Here is a 19,549-nt window from a genome sequence, read left to right on the forward strand (position 1 = left end):
TCTACCTTACTCCTTGGGGTGGAGAGGAGTCCCACCTCTCCCTGACTGCTCTGCCTGGGGTGGGCCCCATGGAGCATGGTAAGCATCCCTCAAATAGCCTCCTACCCCAGCAAAGCTGACAGCTCGCCCTCCATAAGCTCCATCCTGCCCTGCCCTATCCATCCTTCCCCACACCCATGCCCAACCCCAGGACCCTTTGCCCAGGGCCTCCGCTGTGTGTACAAGACACTGATCTAGACTGTGGCTCACTGCCAGGGAGAGAGGATGACAGCCGGTCCCAGTGGCTGAGGAGGCCTGTTTGCTGGCTCTGGGAAGTTAGCAGGTTGGCCAGATGCTATAGTGGGTGTTACTCCTCCTTGCCAAAAGAGTTGCTCAGGTAAGGAAGTTCCTTAATCCTCTCAGGTCTTTTGTGAACACTAAAGGGCTCTAATCGCCCCTGGGGGTAAGCCCTCCCATGTACGTCTCACTCTAAATTACTTGTCCAGGGCTCCTCCCCCAGCTAGGCTATGAGCTTCTGAGGCTGAGAGGTATCCAGATGGGTAAGGATACCTACTCATATCTTTTTACCCTCAGAACCTAGCACATTGCTCAGTGTCCAGAACCTACCTAATAAGCATTTAATCCCTCCATGAAAAAATGAATGAATTAGGGACCAGCAGATGGCTAATGATTACATCGCTGGACTCCCACGTAGTTGACCCCAGTTCGAGTCCTGGACCCAGTGGCTTAAAATTCATGCTATGTGCGTGTGCATGTGTGTCCAAAATCCCGAGAGGAGAGAGGAAGAGAAGAGACTGCAGTGTGGCCATGCCCCTGCATGGGGGATGATTTCTTGCTTTCTGTCTATCTCTCTCTCTCTCCAGTGAGCGTACGTGCCCTATAGAAAAAAAAATCTCTCAAAAAAAAAAGGAAGAAAGAAAAAAAGAAATGAATTAATAACTGAACAAACAAATGAGTATATTCTGAATGAACAAATGAGCCCCAGAGGAGCTCAGTGATAGAAAACTACCTAGCTTTAAGGAGACAGATTTTGGCACAGTCCTAGAAGGAACTTTCTCAAGGTAAAAGCTTGAGCACAGAAAAGAAGAGCCTTGAGACCCGTAATTAGCGTAATGGCTATATCGCTGGACTCCCATGTAGTCGACCGCAGTTCGAGTCCCAGACCCAGTGGCTTAAACTCATGCTGGGCGCGTGTGCGTGCATGCCCAAGATTTCAAGAGGAGAATGGAGAAGAAGGGATTGCGGCGTGGCCATCCCTGCTGGGGCGTGGTTTCTTGCTTTCTGTCTCTCTGTCTCTCTCTGTTTTCTGGCAAGCGCATGTGCCCTATAGCAAAAACTTCTCAAAAAAAGAAGAAAAAAAGAAAAAAGGAAGAGCCTTATGCCACAGGGACACACATCTGCAGCCTCAGGGTTGCTATTCTAGGATGAGGAAATCTCCTACCAGGCGTTTCACCTAAGGCGTGATGACCCTCGCAGGTGATCAGAACAATCAGGACACACACAGACACTGCAGATACGTTCACCCCAGTGTTGCTTCTCAGAGCAAAAAAATGGAAATAAGTTCTAGTTCAGCAGTAGCAAGCTGGATACATCATTTTATAAATGCAGACTTATTCTTTGTTTCTCCATACTTCTAATATTTCCTCCATGAGCATAAAATGTAAAGTTTGGAGAAAAAAAAAAAACAATTACTACAGGGCAGGATTTTGCAAATGAACCAAATCTAGCCCATGAACCAAATGTAGCCTGGTATCTGTTTTTATAAATAAAGTTTTATTGGAACACAGACCTTTACAGCAGAATTGAGTGTTTACTGTAGTGACTATGAGGCCTGCAAAGCATGAAGTACTTATTTTATGGTTCCTTACAGGAAAAGTTTGCTGACTGTTGTGTAGAATATTCAATAACAACTACAACAAAAAGACATCTATTGGGTTGTTGGGAAAGTCATGATGCATTTTTGCACAGGAAAACATAGAAAAATAGGTCATGATTTTCCTGACGACCTAATATTTCAGTAAGAACTTATATAGAAGTATATACAGTCTGGTCTTTTTTTGATAAATACATTTTTAGATGCATAAAAAGGACTGTGAAAATGTGAATTCAAATGTCCACAGTGGTTATCTCTGAGTGGCCATGGGCACATATATTTTTTAATTATTTTTATTTTGATTTACCTTTGTCTCCTAAATGTCCAAGATGAATAAGAATTACTTTAGGGTAAAAGTAAAACAAAGCAAACAAACAAAAAACAATGAAAACATTACTAAAAAAGCAATCAGCATAGGTTACCAGGTGGCAAGGAGGTTATAATGACTGGATCGCACATGGACAATGGAGAGGTTCAAGTCCAGATCTGGTGGCTTGAAAAACACACCAGGCACATGTGTGTACGTGCCCAAAATCTCAAGAGGAGAATGGAAGAGAAGAGACTGTGGCATGGCCATTCCCACCCTAGGAGAGTGATTTCTCACTTTGCCTATCTTGTTTGGTGTGTCTCTCTGTCTCTCTACAATGAGCACGTGCACTCTATGGTAAAAATTTTTAAAATAAAAACTATTCAAATGGCCCTCTTATAGGGGACTGAGCAGAAAGGTTTTTTTTTCTTTTTTTTGGGGGGTGGGGGGTTTTTGCTGTAAGGTACATGCACTCACCAGAAAGACAGAGAGAGAGGCGGAGAGACAGAAAGTGAGAAATGACCCTCCAGGGGGGGTGGCCACTCTGCCATCCCTTCTCCATTCTCCTCTCAGGATGCAGGATGCGCATGCACATGCGCCCAGCGTGAGTTCAAGCCACCAGGTCCAGGACTCAATCATGGTCGACTGTGGGAGTCCAGCGACATAACCATTATGCTAACTGCTGGTCCTGAGCAGAAAGGTTTTAAAAAGTCACTCCCTTAACAAGGATTATGATGTCACACAGCAGCTTTTGAAGGCATCATTTCAATTTTTCAGAACAACAACAACAAAAAAGAACAAATAAACAACAACAAAAAACATCTACTTTAACAACGCATTAAACAAAATATATTTAGCCATAAAGAGAAGCATGTGTCTGTCTTGGTCTTCAAGGAAACAACCACTGCATACATCTTATGTTCAACGCAACGTAACAAGTTGGAAGCATTCCAAAATGCCTCTCAAGATGATTGAAGACAACCAAGGGTGTCCAAAAACCATGGATGACAGCCACCGACTTAAAGAGTTTCTGGACATTATTTTAATGAAGAGAAGAGAGCGCCACATGAGATCTATTTCATCATGCATCAAATGGTTTTGGGACTGGGGTCTCAAAGGACCCCCAAGAGGGAAAAAAAAATAAAAAACCTAGTGTTCACGAAAATCCAAGGTCCACAAAGTGCCTGAAAGTAGAAAACAACTGATTCCCCTGCAGAATGTCTTGGACCCCAGGCACAGAAAGGTTCCCCCACCGTCTCACAAGAAAAGCTGGAAAATGACCCCCATCTATTGGAAGCAAGCGAGGAGATACTATGCCGAGCCCACCCACAACCAGCTTCCTCATGCCCACATTGGAGTTGGCATCCTGGCTGGGCATCCTTAAGGGGAGGGCCAGCCCCCCATGTGGCAGGGTGTGCAGCTCCGCCAAGGAGTCAGCTTGTGCTGTGCCTCTCACTCCTCTCAGACACATGCCACATGTCACACCAAAGCCCCAAGGCTCACAGCAACAAAGACGTAGGTCCCACCAGAAGCTAAGCCCCAGATAACTTGTTCTTGGTGGAGGGAGCGAGGGTGGGCGGGGGGGAGGGGGTGTGCAGAGAGGGTGTACAGCAGACAGATGAATTCTGCCTGGACAGCCGCCCTTGCTTTTAGTCCAGCTCCCGTTCTGCCTCGGCCCACCCATCAGGTAGCTCTAGATAGTGTTCAGACATGCCTTGTTTGGGGTCTCTGCAGTCTTTTTTGAAGATGTGGATCAGGGAAAGGATGGTGGCAAATCTCTGAGCTTAGCTTGGCCCGGTCTGTTGCAAGCCAAGTCACTGAGTTCTGGAGTCCGTCTGCCTGGCACATGTTGGAGGCACAATATGAATCTCTTACATGATACTCAGTATCTCTGTTATCGTAGGATTGAATCAGTAACTAACCGGAACAGTGACCAGACAGGGACCACCACGCCCACCACATACAAAGACATGGGTGAAGACAGGGGGCAAAATGCAATACAAAATAAGGAACGGAAATATGGCTGCAGGAAATGAGTGCTCTCCTGACAAAGAAAAGATAAACCAGAGCTGGCCTGAGAATGAGCTGGAAAGGCCCAGCCGAGAGAAAGCCCGCATTCCCATCGAGGACCTGCTTCACTATGTGGCTCCCAGAGAACCTCCCCGCCCCCACCCCCAGCCCTCCTCAGGTGCCTCGATTGCTCAGGTTCTGCCCAAGGAAAAAAAATCTCCAAGCTCTGCCCAAGTCCTGGTCCTCTACGTTTCTTTTGGGAGGGTCCACGGCTTCCTGAGAAGGGCTCTCCAGATGGCGCCTGGCTGCGGCAGTGCCAAACTCCACAGCTTAAGTAAATGTTGCCATGGCCCCATCCTGCCAGGAAAAGGCAAGGGGGACCCACGGCTCTTCTCAGCTGCAGCGACGCTCACTTCCCGGGGAGATCAGAGTCTCTGCCACCTGCCTGCCCACCCTCTGCCCCCACCCCCACCTCTCTCAAAGAGGCCCCTTCCCCTCTGCATGGCAAGGCTCCTCTTTTCTCAACATGCCAGCCCAGTCAATGAGGGTGCAGAGACAGGCCTGCTGGATGCCAGCAGAGGAATGGGAGGCAAAGGGCCTGAGGAGCCCAGAAGGGCAGCAAGCGGGCCCAAGGGTCGCAGATGGCAAAGGTTCCAGCCCAGTCATCACAAATGTGGGAAGTGTGCACGAATCCAATCTCCTGATCTCTGCAGGTGTTTCTCCACCCCTCCCATCAATGCTCCCGAACTGTTCCATGGTTAAAGGAGTGAAGGGCTCACTCCTCTGACTTCACAGGCTCACAGCCCTTCCCCACGCTCTCAGCACAACTCTTTCCTAGAGCAGGCCTTCTGTTCTGCATCTCTAGATCCCCAAGTATCCCAGAGGTCTCCTCCGGAATCTAGTAGGATCTTTTTTTTTTTTTTTTTTGGAGAGGTTTTTGCTATAGGGCGCGTGCGCTAGCCAGACAGACAGAGAGAGACAGAGAGACAGAAAGCGAGAAATCACCCCCCAGGGGGGATGGCCACGCCACAATCCCGTCTCCTCCATTCTCCTCTTGGGATCTTGGGCACGCACGCACACGCATGAGTTTTAAGCCATCGGGTCCAGGACTCGAACCGTGGTCGACTATGTGGGAGCCCAGCGACATAGCCATTAATGCTAACTGCTGGTCCCCAGAATCAAGTAGAATCTTGAGGACCTGAAAAACTTGCTGAAGCTTCGTTCTGTCCCCACTCCCTGACACATCGGGCCTACCTACTAGAATCTTCTTTCAGAAGAAGAGAAGACTTAGGACAAGGGCTAAGATGGAAAGCAAGGAAAGGGTTTTTTGTTTTGTTTTGTTTTGTTTTTGCCTTATCCTTCTCGGGAATGCAGTTATGAGTAGGCACAAAGTTTCAGGCCAAAGAAGAGATTCAAAAGATAAGCAGCCTAGTAGAGAAAGGACTGGACAAGGCAGCAGTGCCCCTGGCAGCACAAACACAACAGAGTGAGAGTGATTTCCGAGTTACCTAACGACACTGTAAGGGAATGGGTGAAAGCTGGCCCCGGAAGCTCATGGTACCTGCTTTCGGCCAAATCATCAAGCAAGGACAAGGTGGCTGTTTGCTAAGCAAACTACTGATTCCAACCCCAAAACACCCGAGGGGATGGCAGGACCAGAGCCTGGAACCCCCCATGCCCGTGAATATTCATTTAATGCTTCATGCTCTGTTTTAAAAATTGACTACTTAAATCTTTGAGACCAGCAGATGGCATAGTGGCTACATCGCTGGACTCCCCTGTAGTCTACCAAGGATCGAGTCCCAGACCCAGAGGCTTAAACTCATGCTGGGCGTGTGTGCTTGCGTGCCCAAGATCCTGAGAGGAGAATGGAGGAGAAGGGATTTCAGTGTGGCCATCCCCCCTGGGGGGTGATTTCTCACTTTCTGTCTCTCTCCTTCTGGTGAGCTCATGTGCCCTATAGCCAAAAACCTCTCCAAAATAAATAAATAAATAAATAAACATTGACGACTTAATTCTTTGCCTATGGAAACTTGTCCTTAGTTACTCTGTGTTTTCCTTATGACCATTAAATTTAGATTTGAATGAACGTTTCCATTCCTAGCGTTGAAGGCACAGAGAGGGAAAGCATTGTGGTGTGTCTCAGAGCTTCCCGGGCAGAAAGGCAATGTCACTTGAAGCAGTGGAGAGGAGAGGAAGCTGGCAACATGGCACCCACCCTGCAGATGGGCAAAGCGAGGCTGCCGGGTTACTATAGACAGGCTCTGAGTGGCCCCAGCCTGGAATCTAGTCCCTCTTGCACCAAACGGCATCCTCAGAATCTTCTGAAACATAGAGGAGGCTTTGCGTCTGGGTTTTGACTTCAGAGCCAGTGTCATTTCTCTGCTCTGAGATGCTAAGTGACAGACCACCGGACAGCCCCGAGGACATGGGATGATGCATCACGCAAAGGGGTAAGAGACAGCAAAAGCCCCGGAGTGTTACTCACTGTTCCCAAATAATTGCTTCTAAACTCAAGATAATAAAAGTTCATGGAGTGATTGGGAAGTTTATAAACAGGAGCTGCTGGGAGGCAGAGACAAGGAAGCCGATGTGTCGGCATCTGGGTGCTACCTGCACCCCAGCCGCAGCAGGTTGTCCCGAGTGTGAGCAGACAGACGGCCCCAGGACCCCGCAGAAGGGAGGTGGCTTGGGCTTGTGCCCCTTGCCCCATCTGACATTCCCCAGGAGGCAGCCTGAGTCAGCCAGCGTACTCACTAGGCGGGCAGCCACCTCGCTCTGAGCTCCGAGGACGGGCCTTGGCCGGCGTCCGCCTGGGCACAGCTTCGGCACACACGAGCCCGAGCCTCCGTAAATCTCCACAAACACGGCGGCTGCCTGCACACACTTCCACGGCGGGGACGGCAGGGCTGCATATGGCGCTCGGCTTTAACAGCTGAGCTTTAAAAAAAGTGCAGCTTTTCATCTCACTGAACCAGCTCCGGAATTAAGAGGTGGGGAAGGGGTGGGGAGGGGTAGGAGTGGCAGAAAAGAAGGAAGCCCAGGGTAGGAAGAGCTTTGGCATTAAATTTGATTTTAGAAGGAGTTTCAGACTATCATCTGTTCCAAAGTTCCTTCTGGAAAATGAATGGTCCTTATCTGCCATCCGCAAGTTCACTAACTTCAGATGACTAAGATCATCTAATACATGGCTCGTTTCCCTTGTTTTCATTTTTGATAAAAAGGCAAGTGTCTATCTATGAGGGAATCATTCACGTGCCCTCCTAAAAAATCAAAATGTTTAAGTAAATGTATAAACGGGATTATTGTTTTTCAGAGTCGTGTTCAGCAAAGAGATTAGTTGTCACAATCCAGGCAAGGAGGGTGTCCCCTGCTCCCTTTCATTCCCCGCCTGGAGGTGGAAGGAGGCTGGAAAGGAAAGGAAAGGAAGGAGCCTGATCCGGCAGTTTTCCTGGAATTGCCTGGAAACTTTTACTTTCTGTTTCCTCTGCTGATAATGACGGTCTTCGGCTCTGCAGCCAGCTCCCCTCTTCCCCCTCCCAGCCCCCTGTTGCTGCAGCCATCCCAGAGCTCCAGTATAAAGTTTGGCTTTTGCAGCAGGAAGCAGCTGGGCCAAGCAACCAGCGAATGATAATGACCTCAGAAATCTGCTGTTCGCTCGGCAACAATAGGGTGCTCAGTCTACTGGAAAATTGTGTTCATCAGCTAACTCTGCTCAGTTACTAATTGACATTGCCAAATATTTTAAGAACAACTGGAATGCACAAGCAAAAAAAAATAATAATAATAATAATAAAGATCTTAATCCTCAGACTTAAATTTTTTTCTTTTTCTTTTTCTTTTTTTTTCTTGAGGGGGGGGGATTGTTTTGTTTTTCTTCTTTTGGGTGCCTGGGTTGGTTTGTGTGGAGAGCAGGCAGTGGTTATCATGAATGGGGGCAGGGAGGGGGAGTCACAAGAGAAAAAGAGGCAGAAAAGAAAGAAAATCTATCATATCACTATACACCCCATGTAAATGCAAGGGAGCCCCAGATAAAGGCCTTTGATGCTGTGGTCAATGGGCCTACACAGGATGGAGATCTAGCATTTCAGGAATGTGGCTGGGGCAACAAAAGAAGATCCCTCAAGGCTTTTAGCCCAGCTGATCAAATAATCCTGGTCCATCTCAAAATATTATACCAGAAGTAGTAGGGGTTAACGATATTTTCAGCTTTGCGTCTCTCCCTGGCTTTCCATTGATCATGTAACTTCGCCGACTTTATTTAATGAACAGAGGGTCAATGCATTCAATTACCCCCTTCCCACCATCAACACCTCAATTATCCTCACTCCAAAATTATGGGGAATTCGGAAGGTAACTACCCTGTTGGATATAATGAACAGTATCGTTTCTTAGTACATTAAGTTTTAATTATGCTGAGCGTGATTTCCAAAGCAAAATTGGAAGACACAGAACTTTGGTTGTGTTCTAACTTAGTGGAAAGCTAGGATCCGAACAGTCTCAGACAAGGTGTGAGGAAAAGATGCAAAGATGAATGTCCTCGGAATAGTTGCACACACGCCAGAAACGAGGAAGCATCAAAACAGCCGCCCCGCTTTCTAAATGTCATAAAAGAGTGAAATTTATAAGCTGCCGCTTTCCGACGAGTTTTCCCTTCGCATCGTCCACGAAGGCAGACATGACATCGACGATGAGGCGAAATGATTGGTAAGTCACATCAACAACAACAACCACAACAACAACAAAAATAAAACAAAGGCAAAAGATGGGGAAGTAATCTGGGTGACTCGTTTTGTCCATTTTCTGTTAGAAAATATGACCTCTCAATTTGTCAAAGGTCCTCGTTTTCGCAGTTGATCTTAAGCTTGGTTCTCAGCAGTTTGGAGAGCCAAAGAACAAACACATTTTCTGGTTCACTGGAATCATTTTCACATGTTCACTGATTCAAACATTCTTTTGCTCACATAACAAACAGCTGCATCCCACATTAGCCTAGCCAGTGACAGTCGCCCATCTCGGCAATAACTGTTTGATTGCAAACTTGACCCCTTCCTTCGTCTCGGTCTGAGCAAGACATTTTTAAACAGCCACTCCGTTCCCAATCCTCCTTTGCAAAGAATTACATCAGATAACAAAGGACGTCTCTGCCACTCATTGTAAGCCTTCTTCTAGAGATCTGTTCTAAGAGGCTCTGTAAAAAGGTTTTTTATGATGAATTCAGAACTACTATCATGTTAAGAGCAGCGATTTATAAAGAAGAATTCATTGGTTAAGATCTGAAAAAATAGTTTCTCAGGCCCTACTGACCCAGTTTTCAACAAAAAAAGAATCGAGTGATGCAAATTAAGTTTTGCGACATTGTTATGCAGTCTGAGAAATTTGTAAAACCGTGTTTTGCAGTTATTTCTTAATAGAAGCCTTAATAAGTACTTCTTTCTTTACTTAAGGGCTTAAAGATTTTTTTTCCTCCCCTTCACCTTGCGGGTTTCTCTCTAACAGGTAATAATAAAATACCTTTTGTGCCAAGATTTTTATTTAAATGCTTATTTTAATCACACTTTATACAAGTCAGACTTGTTAGAAAGGAGGGGAAGACTAACCAGATTTGGTTAAGAGTCCTAAATCCCAGGAAAACCTGAATGCCCCCCAGACACGCAGCTGACTTGGGGCTGCATGTTGGTATGCCATCAATTTTCCTACTTAGTCAGAAAATTATGAAAGAGTCTCATTTGAATATGAAGAAAACAAAGAAGTCAACCAGAAATGAAAGAATCAGTATTCACAATTGTAAAAATCCTTCAGTGAGGGAAATAAAAGACGCTAACCGCAACTCAAGTAGAATTCTCTTTTGAGTCATAAGCATAGTTGGTTCTTTGAAGCAAAATGGGTTTTTTCAACAGGGTATTTAGAGATAGGGAAACAACAGAGATAGGAATAGCACGAGGCTATCACTTGGCCAGAAGGTGAGAAAAACACGGTAAACACGTCATTAATGAAACCGAACATTTGGTGTTGGGATATTCTGTTGAGACCTTTCCATTTCAGCGGGGCTGGGAGAGGGATGGAAAGCTGTCCAACTCCACATCACTCCAAAAAACTTAGGAGAACAAGTTTGTGCACTGCCTTCTGCCCCATAGAGGTCCCCAGTCCAAAAACAGTGAGACCACACTCCCCAGGAGAGTAGACCCTTTCCTAGGAGGTCGCTAACGGTCCCTTCTGACAATGGGACGCCTGGCACTTTGCAGCTTCTGGGGTCTGGAGCTCCATCTTTACAGCATTCCCACTGTCAGGCAGAATAGCCTGGAAACCTGGCTCCTGGGTCTTAGTACGGTCCGTGCAGCAGCTGCTCCGTGTAGTCTGACCACACTCATCCACGGTACCCACGTTCCCGGGCAGACTCTTCCAAAGTGTCTCACCAGTAATAAATCGCAAGCAAGTCTAGAACTCCAGGAGTAGGCAGTGTGTTTCATGGGTATTTAAGCAGCGGCATTAAGTGCTATCGGAATCTCTGGAATGTGCAGTTGAGATTTATGTGTCTTAACCATTCTTTACCGGTCTGTAATAAGCCAGCAGACTCACACTTTCATACTAATTTCGCCCTAGAAGAAGAGTAGGCTGAAGCATGACAATAACAACACAAAGTAAACCGGCGCCCACTTCATAACTGGAGCAGTGAATTGCCTCCGATCCTGTAATATTTATCGAAACCGAGAGGGGTGGGGGGGGGCGGAGAAGAGAAGAAAAGAAACTTTTTGAAAAGGCCCCTCAACAGTGTGCTACCACATCTTGAACAGTGGGCAATGCGGTGCCTCGAGGTGCCTCAAACTGTCTTTCATTTTCTAGACTTAATGGCTGATTGCAGAAATCAATGTTGCCATTAGTAACAGGGTATTTGTTATGGCATGATTTCCTCTGTTGTTAGGCTGCAGAATGATTACAGTATTAGCGAGGTGCTTTCTTTATAAAGGGCTGGAGATATAACTTTCAATTTACTATCCATTAGTAAGGGGCTTTGGAAATGTGGACGAAGGCAACACCTTACCTGCTGTTAGGTACTGATTTTAATTTAGCCATCTTAGGCTAGTGGGTTGTGGGTTTTTTATTGTTTTTTTTTTTTTTTTTTTTTTTTTTTTTTTTTTTTTTTTTTTTTTTTTTTTTTTTTTTTTTTTTTTTTTTTTTTTTTTTTTTTTTTTTTTTTTTTTTTTTTTTTTTTTTTTTTTTTTTTTTTTTTTTTTTTTTTTTTTTTTTTTTTTTTTTTTTTTTTTTTTTTTTTTTTTTTTTTTTTTTTTTTTTTTTTTTTTTTTTTTTTTTTTTTTTTTTTTTTTTTTTTTTTTTTTTTTTTTTTTTTTTTTTAAACTGGGCCAGGAAGCTTCAGCATTTCACAGACATTTTGATGACAGATTTTCTGCTTTGCTATTTTAGACCCAAAAACTGTATCGCCCGTGTAACACAGTACAATTTAAGACATGCTGTCGCACATCTGTTTCAAACCTCTGCTTTTCCAAATTATCCCGGGAAAGTGGTATGGCTCTTCAGGTCAGGCGGACCTGGTGGGCAAGCCATGTTGTCATTTTGGAAGGAGACAGAAGATAGGTTTGGTCTGGAGAGGGAGACTGGGGTGCCGAAGTGAGAGAATCGTGGGCATATAGTAAGGGGGAAACATGGCGAAGGTGTGAAGTTCTGTATTCACATTTTGCATTCGATGTAGTCGAATGCCAGCTCCTGGCTCTGGAGAGGAGGTGAGGTTGGACATGGGGTCCAGGCATGAAGTGGGCCTGGTCAACAGTAGGGGAAGGACAGGCTATGTCCCAATGAAAAGTGCCACCTGGACATCTCCATCCCATGGGATGACCAACTTACTCTCCTGGTAGCCAGAGTTCAAGGCAAAGCCAAAGAGATGAATGGAAGGGTAGACCCAAGGGAAGAGAAGCATGGCCCTGTGCCCAGCCCACTGACCTTGGAACTGGCTTGAAGCCCGCATGTAGAACCACACAGCTGGGGCATGGCCCTTCAGCACACTACCCCCTACTCCCCACCCACCTTCCCAGCCAACCTACCTGAGGAGGATGGCGAGGAGGGGTGCGGGCTGTCCTCCTGGGCACTTCCGGTCTGGGAGAGGCCCCCTCCGACCCCACTCTCCTCGGTGACGTTGGAGGAGCCAGGCGTGGTGGAGCGGCTCACCGACTGGGACTCCTGGTCACTGCCGGAGCCTCGCCGCTCATCCAGCCCCACGTGCAGCCCATCCTCCTCGCCCTTGCGGTCCCGCTTGTGGACACGAGAGTGCACGACCACCTGGTGATAGGTGCGGAACACCCGGCCGCAGTCAGGGCACTCAGTGGGCTTCTCCTTTATGTTCCCGGGACCCTGCAGGTTATATTCGAGCGTCTGGTTCAGCCCGTGTGACAAAAAATCCCGACTGCCTTCTAAAGGGTCGAGCTTATTTGGCAGGTCTGTCTGATTGCCCACTTTAGTGCTGTGAACCAAATCAGCAGGCATTTTCTGCTTGGAGCCATCTGCTCCCACTAACACGTACTCCCGCTTCTCCTTATCAAACAGAACTCCGGCGTTTGCCAAAGTGTCTTCGTGGTTGCGCTGTAGCTGATGCTCTTTAGACAAGAAGCCGTGTTCCATGGCCATGCCCCTAGCCATGAGCTGCCAAGCCTGGTAGCTGTTGACAGGGTCCATCTCTGCAGCTTTGGCCGCTGCCTGCAACCTCTCGATGCAGCTGGATTTCAGTGGCGGCACGAGGTTGAGGCATCCCAGAAGGGAGTGCTTGTCCCCCTCGGGGACACCGTGGCCCATGCTGGAGATGGGGGACAGTAGCTTCCCCAGGACCTCCTTCTCCTTCATGGGTAGCTCTCCTTTGCCGTAGAGCTGGCTGGGCTCGCTCAGGCTGGCTTTGTCCGGGGCCATGAAGCCACTCTGCAGGCAGGAGAGATACCTGGAATACAGGTTGGCATGGGCCTCCTGGGACATGCCGCCCATGGGCACAGGCACCTCGGGGTCACTGGGAGATTTGTTCTTCACCGACAGTTTGTTGAGGTGGACCTTCATGTGGTTCTTGAGGAACCAGGGCTCTTTGAAGCGCCGGCCGCAGATCTGGCAACAGTGCTCAAAGGAGTCTTTGTGCTTCCGCATGTGGCCCTTCAGGAACCACGCCTGGCTGAACACCTGGCCGCACACCTCGCAGCGGAACTCATTGGCCGACTGCTCACCGCCCCCATTGGGGCCCTGGCCCTGGGCGGACTCGGCGGTGATGTGGGCCTTCTCCACGTGGCTGATGAGTTCCTCCTCCTGCGAGGCCGCGAAGTCGCACAGCGTGCACTTGTAGGGCTTGTGCAGAATGCGGATGTGTCGGTCCAACTCCTCCCGCTTCTTGAACTTGCCTTTGCAGAAGGTACAACGAAAGCCAGCTGCCGGAGCCACCGCATCTTCCTGCACGCTGGCGGGCTTGGGCGAGGGCACCGGGTTGGCCACGTCGGGCACGCTGTGGTTGGGGGGCAGGGCCAGGTTGCAGGCGGTGAGCGGGGTCTGCTGGGCATGCGGCGGGGGCTTCAGGTCCGGCCGCGGCTGCAGCAGGCTGCTCTTCATCTGCTTGTCCCGCAGGATGGCCCGCTCCTCCAGCTCGTGCAGCAGACGGTTCTCCTCGCGCACCCGCCCACGCCCCTTCCCCAGGTTGCCCAGCTTGTGGGTCCTCAAGTGAATCTTGAGGTTCCCCTTCTGCGCCGCCCGGTGGTCACAGTAGGGGCACTTGAAGGGCTTCTCGCCCGTGTGGGTGCGCATGTGCAGGGAGAGGATGCTGTTGAAGCGGAAGCGCTTGCCACACAGAGGGCACGGGTACTTGCGATTTTTGCGGGCATCGTCCTCGATGTCGCTCATCTGGGACATGATGCCCAAGTTCTGCCCATTGAGGAACTGCTGCAGGTCCACACGCCCATTGAGGCTAGTGTCGACATCCCGGCCCAGCTGGTTGGCCAAGAGCGCCATCTGACTGCCCATGGGCTGCCCACTCATGGGCACGTGGGCCTTCTCATCAAGGGGGGCAGGGGTCTTCTCCTCAGGGGTGGGCCGTGGGTGTAGTTCGGGGAATGCATGGCTGAGCTGCGAGGTGATCTGGTGCAACTTCTGACTCATGGCATACTGGCCGTTGAGGACGGGGCTGCTCAGGTGGGGCTCAGCTTCCTGTGCAGCCGAAGACACTCCAAGGCACAGACTCGCTTCTTCCATCCCTGCAAATAAATACAGAGTTCAGATCTGTGCCAGGGACTGTGGTGCAATAAATCAACAGCATCAGCTGATGGGGCATTTGCATTTCATGCCTTACCTACACATAATAATGCTAAGGAATTATCGTCAAAAACAATAATAAAAAAATGAATTATTAAATGCCAATTATGCAATATGGCATTGCTCTTCCAATTTGTTGTGGCGATAGATCGTCTTCCTTGTAGTTTTCTATTTACAGACTGCAATGATTCATTCGCATTTAAATTATTAATGTTTTACCACTTTCAACACCTAATAACAAATCAAGGGTCTATGTGTTAAACTTTTCTCCCTGCCCCCCCTTGTAACACCTGTACCTGTTGGTTCCACCCAAAGTGTGTCTCAGAGCAACATGGCTTCAACTCTAAGACCAACTGGACTCCCTTGAAACTTTTGTTTCTGTTTAACTGTATTCGATACGTTCGCCAGTCTAAGATGAAAGAGATCATTTTATGATTTGGCCAAAAAAAAAAAAAAAAAAGAAAGAAAGAAAAAAAAACCCAATGGCATGATATTTACTGGTACATAATAAAACAAGATAATGTTTTGGGAAAAAAATAAAGTAAAGGACAGGCTTTAGAACAATAAAAGGGATTTTGCTTTAGTCAACAAAAAGTGCAGTAATATCTCATTAAGCTGATTAGTATGCTGCTTAGAAACAGTACTAGGTGCTGTAACACATGATTATAATCATAAAAATCCTTCAGTGTTTGCAAGGAAGCATTAACGAGGTATATTAAATTTTAAGGAGACTGCGAGTAGCGGCTTTGCAAACCTCAGAGATTAAGATTTAACCCTTATGTTACGAAACACTGTTATTTTGTCATTTGGTAACTGTGCCTATCAAAAGAAGTATAAATTATCTTATGACGGCATCTTAGCGGATGGTTGAAACTGCTGAAATCTGGGTGGAGGTAAAGACTGACACTGTATAATGGGCTCTCCCTGTCCTTCAACGAGCAAGAGATCCAAGCCAGGGACGTTGATTGGGCTTAAAGAGATCTTTTATAGAACTAGATAAAAACCAATTAAAATCCAGGGACGATGCCATAGGAAGTCTCAACCAAGTTTGAGTGGTTTTAATAACTTGCCCAATATACAGTAATGAGTACAAATTGTACCTGCAGTATGTGTTTTGTAGAAAATTAGAACTCAAAGCTGTTTGTTAAACGCTAGCACTCGAAGCTGGTCTGCATAATTGTCTTTAATAGTCCTCTCTGCCCCCTCTCCAGCCTGTGCAGAGCAACTGAAATCTGACTGGGGGACAGCCCCCTCCATCTCAGAGTATTGGGGAGCTCGACTTTGAAAGGTAATAACGCCGCATCTGGGGGCCTCCTATTTCCAGATATATCTTCCACCTGAAGGAGTCTGAATTCATTTCCTGCCATTTTTGGAAGGGATGATGTTTGCCTCTCTCTCTCCTTTGCATCCCAGTGTATGCGTGTGTTGGCCAGATTGGTGGTCCAGGAATAGTGCTTAACCCCAGCCAGGATGGATTTCTCAGCCAAGTGATCCCCAGGGTACCTGTGGAGACGGAGCTCAATTGTGGAGAAGCACACTCAGCCCCAGCAGGATCTGTAAGGCGGACAGTGCATGGCATGGAGAAATCTCCAACAAGAGACCTGACTTCCTTGGCAAGAGGAAGAGGGGCTGTTAGTCCACCTTGCAAGGGACGGGAAGAAAGAGACATGGATGTTTACTTCCAGAAGAGAGGGGGAGTGCAATGGTGGCACAAGGTTGGGTTCATGAATGAAGATGGCACAACTGTGCACACACTCACACATGCAGATACACGTCGAGACACATGGTCAGTGGCAGTAAAAGGCTTCCAGTTTGCCATCTGTCCTTCTTTTCTGATGGCAGAGTACATTCAAATGGTAAACTGGCCTATTTCAGAGACTGGTTAGATAGCTGATTTCCAATGAAGATTCTTGCATTCATTCAACAAAATTACTGAGTAGTACTAGGTATCAGTCCCTACCCTGGCACTGAAGATGATGGTGGACAAGAATGGCCAACCCCCAGGACCAGTTACCTACTGTCTGGCAAGCCAAAAGTATAAAAGAGTTGGAGGCTCCAGGAAGAGACTTAATGGCCCCCAGGGCTCTATCTGGAGGCCTGTCTCCACCTTCAGGCCCCATCTAGCTGTGCTGGGTCCTCTCCTGAGCAAACATGAATCACGATCCTGCGGCCACATGAGGGTGCTCAAAATTCCACCCAACGGTTCTGTGAAAGTTTGGAAAATTCAAAGCCAACATGGCTGGACCACTTCCAGAGGCTGCCCAGTTGGCCAGCTCAAAAGACATGAGTCCAGGAAGACAGGCTATTTTCAGGTGGCTGCTACTGAGTTGATGCCAATTCTGCAGGAGGGACAGGAGGCTGAGCGTGCACTGCAATGAGACTACCGATTGGGATGAAAGAGGGGCATCAAGTTCAAGACCAAGCTCCTACCTTCACCACCATTCACTTCATGCAAGAAACAGCTCAACTTGTCAAATAATGACAGTGGGAGTTTTCAAGTTTGCTTCGGGAATGGAATTCTTTAAAAAAAAAAAAAAGAATTATTTTTTTCTTTCTCTCTTCCTTCCTTCCTTCCTTTTAATTTGATCAGAGAGGAACAGTGTGAGAGCGAGAGTGAAAGTGAGAGAGCAAGCTGCCAGGTCCGGTACTCGAACTATGGTCGGCCATGTGGGAGTCCAGCACCCTTAACCATCACGCCACCTGCCAGCCCCTTGGGAATGGAATTCTTAATTTTGATTTAAAACGATATTTTTTGGAGTCAACAAAACTTTTAACCCCCTTTAAGCAACAGGTCTTCAAATGTAATTGCTAAAGCCTCAGCTGAGGGGAGACAGAATATTCTAGAATATGCTGCCCCATTCAGCTCTTTGCACAGCTATACAGTCTGCCTTATTATGCAAGTTGAGCTTCCAATGTTCTCTGTGGCCACCCTGTCTAAGGTCAACCTCTTATCCTCTCTATCCCATCAGCCTGCTGTCTTCTTCACAGCACTGACCACTAGGGCAGTGTCTTATTGTTGACCCTTTCACACATATGCTTCTTTTCCATGAGGGCAGAGATCATGCCTAGGGCCTACAGCAGAGTTAGTTCATAGTAGATTCCGTAATTCCTGAATGAGTGGATAAATGACTGAACAGACCTTATGAACAAAACAGCCCATAAGAAAAGTCTAGCCCTGTAGGAAAGGAGCCTCATCTCAACTCTATGTGACCCATCTTTGGTTCTTGCACAAATCCAAGACAATCTACAATCAGAATTTGTCAGAGTTGGCAGGGTCACTGGCTACTACCCAGAAGCTGAAGGTCCAGAAGCCACCAAGGAAAAGCCATGCCCCTGCCAGCTCTTCATTTAGATGTTCGTGGTGATCAACCAGGTATAGGCAGCCCCAGGTGGCCTAGTTGCTGGACACTAGGCACCAACAGTCATCCCTTTCACAGCTTGACAGACCACCTCAGGGTTCATGGGAGAATCCAGGGTTTCAGAAGAGCTAGTCAGCTCCCCAGGAAATACTCCAAGGGTTATAGTCCCCAGCTTCTGGAAGGAACCCAAGAGCGGGCTAAGCAGAGCCCTACTGTGAGTCAGGGCAGTCCCGCCCAGGTGTCTCAAAATCCTCTGCACTTGCACAAGCAGGTGCAGCCGAGGCTGCTGCAATACATCAGTCAGGACCAGTGCTTGCCGCTCAACTCAGTGCAAGAAAGGGGAGTGTGAGTTCTTGGAAAGAGTATGGGGTAATTGGTGTGCTGTCCCAGGGCCAAGGCAGCCAAGGCAGGACGAGCTGGCCCCAGGCCCGGCCTGGGACTCACAAAACCTGGGTCAGCCCCAATTTCTCCAGCTTTGACACTTCACCCATCCAGAATTCATTTATCTCTTACCTCAGCCATTCAGTAATATCTGCCAGAAACCTTCTAGGTCCCTGTCCCCAAGGGCCTGTAGTTCCAAGGGACCAGTATACATAGGGCCACATGTAAGAGGGAAGCAATGAAAAGGTTCCTGTGAGGCTAAATCCAAAGTTAGAGAGAAGAGAAACCAGCTGCAGAAGACAGGGGTGTCCCCGTGTGTGTGTGTGTGTGTGTGTGTGTATACACATCACTATGTCTGTGCTGAGGGAAGGGAAGGGATTCCCTCACTGGTAGCACTGTGGACACTCATGCAAATGCCTACACTGGAAAACTGTGGGATCGTTTATCCCGCTGTTAAAGGATGGGATCTGACTGCAGTCACAGGAGCTCATGAGGCTGGAGGAGATGTGGCTGCCTGCAAGGGCTCCACGGCCCTGATGGAAGGTGCCTGGACTTCTTTCCCCCAGTCCCCCAGGGAGCAAGCACACAGGGAAGGCCCTCCCTTTGAAACCGCACTGCTTCCTCCCTCACAAGTCCCACAGCGAATGTCTACCAGTGTCCCTGGAGGGCCTCCCTGACTGGCCCAGCTCCCTCCCTCCCTCCCTCCGCCACCAAGTCCTGACAAACAGGACAGACATACACTGCCACACAGCACTGGGCTCAATGGCCACTGTTTCCAGGGAATGCTTCAGCTTAGATGCTCAACTGATTTTTCTCCACAGCTCTGGCTCTGGACTCAGCACCCCATGAGTCAGGGACCGGAGGACCCACATGAGGGAGTGACTGGCCCAGCCCAGCTGCTATGGTGTGTGTTCCTGAGACACTGTGCTCCACAGATGAAGACACCACATGTGGCCCAGTTGGATTTCTGGACCAACCTAAAACCCATGCATCATGGCATGTGCCTGTAATCCAGCGACGCGGGAAGCTCAGGCCAGAGGATCGTGAGACTGAGGCTGACCTGGGCCACTTAGCAAAGATTTATCTTAAAAAAGAGCCTGGTGTGGTTGTATACACCTGAACTCCCAGTGACTCGGGGTGAATCAGGACATGGCGAGACTCTGTCTTAAAAAGTAAAATGTCAGGGGCTGGGATCAGCAGATGATGTAAAGGTTGCATAGCTGGACTCCCACATAATCCACCATGGTTCAAATCCTGGACATGGTGGCTTAAAAATCACACTGGGTACATGTGCATGCATGCCCAAGATGATGGTAGGAGAACAGAGAGGAA

The 19,549-nt window shown here is 47.9% G+C and overlaps 1 protein-coding gene across 1 annotated transcript in view; it reads right to left on the reverse strand.

Annotated features, from left to right (window-relative positions):
• ZNF536 (zinc finger protein 536) overlaps positions 1-19,549 on the reverse strand; it is a 217,210-nt gene that overhangs the window by 106,072 nt on the left and 91,589 nt on the right. The window contains exon 2 of the mRNA XM_027768070.1: positions 12,248-14,419. Coding sequence (XP_027623871.1) covers positions 12,248-14,417 — 2,170 coding nt within the window. The 5' untranslated portion in view covers positions 14,418-14,419. The remainder of the gene's footprint in view (positions 1-12,247; positions 14,420-19,549) is intronic.

Source organism: Tupaia chinensis, unplaced genomic scaffold (assembly GCF_000334495.1).
Source record: "Tupaia chinensis unplaced genomic scaffold, TupChi_1.0 Scaffold145396_1, whole genome shotgun sequence".
NCBI classification, from domain to species: Eukaryota; Metazoa; Chordata; class Mammalia; order Scandentia; family Tupaiidae; genus Tupaia; species Tupaia belangeri.